Below are 7,343 nucleotides of genomic sequence, written 5' to 3'. Positions count from 1 at the left end.
ACAGATCTCATCACACCACATTATACTTTACTTTGTATACTTTTTGGTTAAAGTGGGATTAAAGCAGTCAGATTATTATGAAATGATTACCCAGGAAACCGAATCTATCACATGAACTGGAAAGTGGGCAAAGGCAAGAGCGCTGGCACCCTGTGAAAAGTGTGAGTCTTTTTATAAATCATTTACGTCTGGACGTGAGATGTGCAGGTTTGGCTCTTTGTTACATAGCCAATGATTCACTGGTTTTGTTCAGCTGCATGCCTGGTTGTAGTTCTTTCACACCTGAGAAGGACACGTCAGGGAGACCTTTACCTTGAGTTCGTTTTGAGTGGTTGCTTCTCTCTCACATATTAACATCAATACATGAGTTGTATTGTATGTGGCTTTCTTGCCTTTATTGATCGGAACAACTGAAGAGCAACAGTGACATCTCAATTTTAACACACTTTTCACATGTCTTTTAATGAGACGATCATCTGGACTTGTCAGGTGAATGTGGCTCATGAGATTAATGAGATCATTTCAACTAGAAATCAGACGAAGACACTCAGATGAGTTTCTTTCTTAAGCTGATGATTAAAGCGACTTTAAGAAGATAATTACAGTGAGGATGATGTTCGTGTTGACTCATTCTCACTCTTTACCTCAATTTAGGGACTTTGCTCCATGACAAGCAAAAACACGCCGCGCTCATCAAACACAAAGCAGACACAAAGATAAGAGCGTGAGTCAGTCCTCCAAACTCCCGTTTTTAGAATCACTTAACGCCCACACATGTATTAACATTAGTCTTGTTTTGACAAAATGGGTTTTCATTTTCCATCTTTTATTCTGCATTTCATTGAGATCGGTTAATTGATTTTACTTATGCTATTATTTTAAATCAGGTTTTACTTTTGATCTCAAAATGACACCCTACCATTATATAATTTAACTGAGTGTTTTTATGCCTCACCTTGTCTTTTTGTAAAACGCTGTTAGCTACCTGTCTTGGTGCTAAACTAGCTCAGTTAAAAAAAAAAAAAAAAGAACTCTAGTCACAAACACGCTGTGCTGTTGTTGATCTGTGTGTGGGGGATTGTTAGTGCAGGCCTCTGCAGGGCTGTGAAGCGAGCTGCTGCTTGCGCGTGAACTCATTGCTCCTCCTCCCTTCTTCTGCACTCCGAGTTAAACTCCTCCCGGGCCTCCAGGTCTTTACAGGTACACTCTACTGCCCTCCCTCTCAAATATCACCACATCTTGGTACTTCCTTTGATGCCTGAACACAGAGGCCCCGCCTTCAGGAAGCGCCAGAGGGATTGTTTGTGTGAACCCAGAGCCCTCACCAAAAGCAGCACCTGGAAAAACCAGTCGAGGGTGTTTACAGCGTGACCGGAATCACTTTGTACCCGTTGAGTCGCATTTTGCAGCTTGTGAATGATTGTCGCAGAGAACACAATGTGCATGATGCACATTTGAAAACAGACGAGCGACATGGGACAGGGCACACTAATTCTGAACTGGAAATGTGAAGTGGGAGATGTGTCGAGTGCTGCAGTTAATGAATATCAGGAGCTTTGTGAACAAGCCTTGTGATTCAAGGCAACTTTTTGGTTTGTCGTGACTCTGACTGCTGGTTCACTGTACTGCGGGTGAGGAGACACTTACATAATTGTGTTACTGCAGACACAAGCAATAAAGTCAGTGGAAAAACAGTCATGGAGAGAAAGTGTAGACAAAATAGCAATTTATTAATAATAACTTATCTTTTTCTTTACATTCGTAAGAGAGGAGTGTGGAGCAGGATTGGCAGAGGTTACCAAGATGTTGTCCCCCGAAAAGAGTCCTTCTCTTGTCTTCACAAATACAAACTGCATTGAGCAGAATTTTCCCTGAAGAGGTGAGGAGAGCAGAGTCTCCTCCTTTCTCTCCACACATCGGAGACTTTTAACCCTTGTGCACAGATCAGGATTACTCACATTAACCTTCAGAGACCCAGACAGCACATGATGGCCATGCTGACTCAAACATGCATATAGTGCCAAATTTAAAAATAGACATTAGAGCTGTTTACGGGTTGGATGACTTTTTAAGAAAGGATATGTGGGTTTCTTATGAAGCTGAATTTGGTGTTTTTTTTCTCTGAAAGCTAATGCACAAAACCTTCTGAGGGCATAAGTAAGGCAAATGACCAAGGTGACTTTGATTTGGGGGGGAGGGGGGGTGCAAAAACAAGGCCATTGGCTGAATTCACACGTAAAGCGATTATCAAATATATTACACATGTACACCTCTCTGCACAATTCTTCCAAAGCCTACTTGATTTTTGGCATAATCAACTTAAACATAGTGATCAATATGCAGTTTGCTTTGCTTACATAAAAGTAGAATATGAAACAAAGAGAATCTTCAGTACCCAATTGTTGTATATATGTATATATACACACACTAGAGCAAGGCTTTCACTGTATAGTCTCTTATATTAAGATATATATACACAACGTATAAATGTTTGAAAAGACTCCACAAATTGAAAATTGAGTCCAGTATATAGTGTGCCATTTAAAGCTGGGGTGCTTTAACCCCACACAGGCAAGTCTTCACAGAAGACAAAGCGTACAAATCATCTTGATGTCTTGGGGGGGGGGTAGTCGAGTGCTCGACCCCAAGACTGACCATACAAAAGGTTTTTTTTTAGATCTGTCCAGTTTGAACAATCATGTCTCTTTGGCACACCAGCCCAGGAGCTTTGAAGCAAAACACACAGCTGTCCGACTTTCATCTGATACAACAGATAAAAAAAAGAGAGAAAAGACCCCAGGAGTCCAACGGTTATATAAGATTGAAGACAGTATCTGCATTCTTTAAATGACTCTTTCCCCCTTTTCTGTCTCTTCTCATTTATTCAAAAAGCAGCTGCGTCTCGGCCCAAACCACCGCGGCCCTCCGGTGACGTTGCTCAGCAGCAGTCGCCTCAAACCAGCTGTATCAATGCCATCTCGCCAGACGACGGGAAAAAAGAGAAACTTTTTGCAGCTTTTCCAACAGGAGGTGCATGAAACCTCCGTTTTAAAGTAGAGGAGTGTTTTAGCAGGCCTCACGTGGACTCCAGGGGGTCCAGCTGGAAGACATTATGGTTCGTCGGGGTTGTGAAGAAGAGCGGCTGGCTGGGCGCCGCTATGCGGTTATCGCACGGGCTCTTCAGGCCCAGAGTGCGCTCAAAGTCCAGGAGCTGGCCCATGAAGTTGAAGTTGGGAGAGATGTTGGACTTTTTCGTCTTGACGATGTCGTAGGCGTCGTTCATGGACAGGTTGAGCTTCTGCATCAGGTAAGCCACCGTCACCGTCACTGAGCGACTGATGCCGGCGAGACAGTGAACCAAGACGCCGCACTTCTGACCTCGAGCTTCGTCTGGTGGAAGAGAAAAGGGGGGACATTTTTTAGACTTCCAACTTTAGCACCAAACATGTGAAAAAAACACTTGAATAAGCCATAAATTCAATCTGTCTTTAGTAGAATGTAACTTTGCCTTTGTTTTGTCAAACTAACAGTCCCAAACCTTAAAATAATAAAAGTAAGTACAGACGATCTTCCCACTGAGACTCTAAACAGATGACAGTTTATGGGTCTGATAATCGATCTTAAATCTTTTAAAATGATATGTTATGTTTTGAACGCTCAAGATGTGACATTAGATGCACTTAGCCCCTTTACATGGGATTTGAAACTGCAGACAAACAGATCAGTGGAAGTTATTATCCTGGCTTTCTCCCAGGCGTGTCAGTCAACAAACAGGAGCTGCAGCAGTAGCACACATAAACAGAGCACACATTCTTTTAGCTCTTTTTTTTTTGGGCCTGGAGTAGCCGGCTGGGAAATTGACTATTACGGTCTATTAAACCATTCTTCCGCTCGCTAGGGTTACTCCGACAATGGTGCCATTTGGGCGTGTAAATGTAGGAGTCATGAGGGCAACCCTGTCAAGGCGAACAGGATGTCAACAGGGCCTGTAAATGGCTCCTTTTGTAATGTGGAGAGGAGAGAAAGAGGAGGAGGGGGGGCAATGCCATGTCCTAGATTACTTTCATTGCCACTTCCTTCCTGTTGCGCTCGAATTACCGCCCTCCCCTTGTTCACTCTCCCCAGTTCTCCTGTTTCAACGTCGACCTTTGTGCTGCAATTACACAAGCCCCGGGACAAGAGATAGGCCAGGATGTCTTCCATTGAAGTCAGGGCCTTTTATACACACACACACACACACATTGCATTTTAGCCTGTGCACCATTAGAGGCAGACTTGTGTTCCTCTGCCTCGCACACAATGGCCCTAATCTGCCCGCTCTGTGTCCCTGCCTGAGTGACTGATAAGATCACAGCCAGGGACACCTCATCTAATCTCAATTGCACAATAAGAACATAAGAACTTCCTGGCAGCGATAACACATATCACATTAATAAGATTATGTCCCCTAGTATCACCTGCTGCCCCGTGGCTTTGTCTGCTAATGTTCAAAACAATCACACAAGGTCGTGAAAGTGATAAAGAGAGGCTTAATGAATAGAATAATCAATGAACCAGCTGCTTCCTGCTCAATGAATGTGACTATTTTATCTTTTATAAACATATAAGAGTTTGGGACTGTTTGTCAGACAAATCTGGAGTTTAGGTTTTGCTTTGTTGGTGCTTTAGACCGAAATTCAGAATCAAAAAGTAGGCCTGTGGCTACACTGCAGTAAGAGTGTTTTTGGTTGCTTACCGATGAAGCTGATGGCCTCTGGGAAGAACTGAGACAGATTCTGGCTCCAGTGATCCGAGATGGGGATCTGCTTGTACTTGAACTCCCCCGCGTTCTCAAAGAGGTTGGGCAGGTTTGGAGTCACGTTGAGGATGTACTTGATGCCGTACTCCTCCAGCACGTCCAGGTTGGTGGAGTCCTTGGCGCAGCCCAGGTACAGGTGCGGAAGGATCTCCACCGGGAAGGAGGGCTGCGGGTTGGACAGCGGGCTGCCGTCCGAGTCCGTGGCGCTGCTCGGGTCCCGGTCGATGTCAGACTCGATGTCTGAAGAGTCGGAGCTGATGCGCAGCCCCCCGAGGCCCAGCACCTGCGCGGTGGGGGAGCTTGTGTTGGAGGAGCCGTCCAGGTTGGTGTCGCACATAGCGGGATACTCGGCCTGGAATTTACTGAAGCCACCTGGAAAATGCAAGAGATGCGCGATGAGTTAAAGGACTCTGTGTTTACGCATTGCACTGCAAGAATATGCATCTTAATTTAGAGTGTCATGCACTTCCTGCTGCAATCTCTATCTCAATAAAAAGTAAATAAAGGATGCTGATCAAAAAGGTTATCATAACTTGGTACAGCGCACATATAAACTATGTATTAGATTTCTCATTCAACGCCAGCTTAAGGCGCCTCCTTCGTCTCTGCAGCGCGCTGCGGGTGTGAATGAGAAGCAGGGCCCCTAAAATGTGAATGAACAGCACTCACCCTCCAGGTAATAGGCCCTGTATCCTTCGTCCTTCATCCTCCTCAGCAGCAAACCCAGCACCGAGCCCCCGTCCACATTCTCGTTCCACTCCCGGCTGTATTCGTCGTACAGCACGATGGTGTCGGTCTTGCACCTCCGCACGAACTTCTCCCGGTCCTCTCCGTCGGAGAGCAGCGACCTCACGGGCAGGTTCCCCTTCTTGAGCCTGCGGAGCATGAGGCTCGGGATGGCCACGTTGATGGCCGTCTCGACGTGCGACGATTCGTAAAGCTCCTGGGCCCGGCAGTCCATCACAAGCAGGCCGTCCCTGCGCGTCTCCAGCTGCTCCCGGAGCCAGCCCACCGTCTTGCTTATCGCCATTACCGAGTCGAGCTGGACGACGGGCTTGAGCTTGTCGAGCATTTAAACGCAGGGAGTTAAAAAATTTAACTGGAAGAAGCGATGGTTTGGATAAGAGTTTCTTGGCTGCAGCTCGACAGAGTCAAGCAACCAAGAAAAACTGTTTGGGATTTATTTGTTTTTAGTCCGCTGCTCTAAGGGCCCTCCTGAGGGAGCCACAAAAAAAGAGGAAAAAATTAAAATCAGACGCATAAAATGTCACTCCCAAAAACCGTCAGTGTCTCGTGCAATTTTAAGGACAATTCAGATGAATAACAACGCGAGTCTTCTTCAGATTCCCCCGACTGCGGGCTTCCTAGTCAGGCAGTCATTCATGCATCCGTCCGGACAGAGCGCGTGTTATTTATCAATGAGTCACAGCGACCCTGCGACCACTCGGACGATCCCTCTGCTGCAATAGAGCTCCACGGGTGCAGGTGCTTTTTAAGGTCTTCTTTCACGGTGATCCACGGTGATTTTGAAGGTAGAAAAGGGTTCCTTTTGGATGCGATCCACGCGGGTTTTGTGCGTGTCTTCGGATGCCTTCCTGCTTCCCCTCTCTCTCCTGTGTGTCTCTGTCTGTGTTTGTCTGCGCTGTGAATCGACGCTCCGCAGGATCTCGCTCGTGTCTGCACTCTGCGGCGCCAGGCTGCTGAATGGCTACAAACAGGAGGGCGTCTCATTGGATACATTATGTCGAGCGGCCAATCAGAGGAGGCGCAGCGGCGGTCGCCTTGGAAACGGGGGGCCGGATGAAGCGGGGCCCCGTGTTGATGAATTGTTAATGAGTTTGTCATTCACAAAAACGGAGAGGAATTTCCGCTCCGGATCAAGTGAGTGCAAACAAACAGAAGAACTGCAGGGAGAAGGAAGGAAGGGAGGGGGGGAGGAGGGAGGGAGGGGGGCGAGAGTGGCCTTTACTTACACTAAGAGGGGGGGGGGGGGGGGGGGGGGGGGGGGGGGGGGGGAGAGTATCATAATAAAGGCCAGTAAAAATATACTTTACGTGATTCTGTTTTGCTGGAGCTTGAAACATTTTGGAAACAAAAGTTACAAATGAGTCGTTCTCACAAGCATAAAACAGCTAAAAATGTAATCCATTAGATTACAGATTTATACATTTATTATTGTTTAAGCATTTTCTTGGACTTGCAGCTTTTAAAGGGGTCTAACTGTGCTGCAGTAAATAAACAAAACTAAGTGCCATGTTGGCCTTTATTCTGTTGAGTTTTAAAGGACATAGGCCTACACACTGAAGCACAGAAAACAATGGGAAAATACAACATATTGATATATCACGGGACATGAAGCAGTGATATCAGCAATAAAACTGAAGTATTCAAACAAAAGAAATAACTACAGACACACATGTACAAATAGTATTGTAACTTGTGCTTTTTACAGACCCAAATATAAAGATAGGCCTACGTATACAGAAATTAATACTCCTATGGGCCACGTACATAGGCTACATATAGGCCTACATGCCTGAAATGA

General features: G+C 45.8%; 1 protein-coding gene across 1 annotated transcript; it reads right to left on the bottom strand.

Moving 5' to 3' along the window:
• Positions 1 to 1,709: 1,709 nt before the first annotated feature.
• Positions 1,710 to 6,496, bottom strand: dusp6 (dual specificity phosphatase 6). The gene is made up of 3 exons (XM_079346702.1): positions 5,468 to 6,496; positions 4,736 to 5,170; positions 1,710 to 3,390 (listed from the first exon to the last, which is right to left on the bottom strand). Exons 1-3 carry the CDS (start codon positions 5,868 to 5,870, stop codon positions 3,077 to 3,079), a joined length of 1,152 nt encoding a protein of 383 aa, XP_079202828.1. The 5' UTR covers positions 5,871 to 6,496; the 3' UTR covers positions 1,710 to 3,076.
• Between the last annotated feature and the right edge of the window lie 847 nt (positions 6,497 to 7,343).

Source organism: Symphodus melops (assembly GCF_947650265.1).
Source record: "Symphodus melops genome assembly, chromosome: 6".
NCBI lineage: Eukaryota > Metazoa > Chordata > Actinopteri > Labriformes > Labridae > Symphodus > Symphodus melops.
Note: the sequence above shows the minus strand (reverse complement) of the source record. Positions and strands in the feature narration are given on the sequence as shown.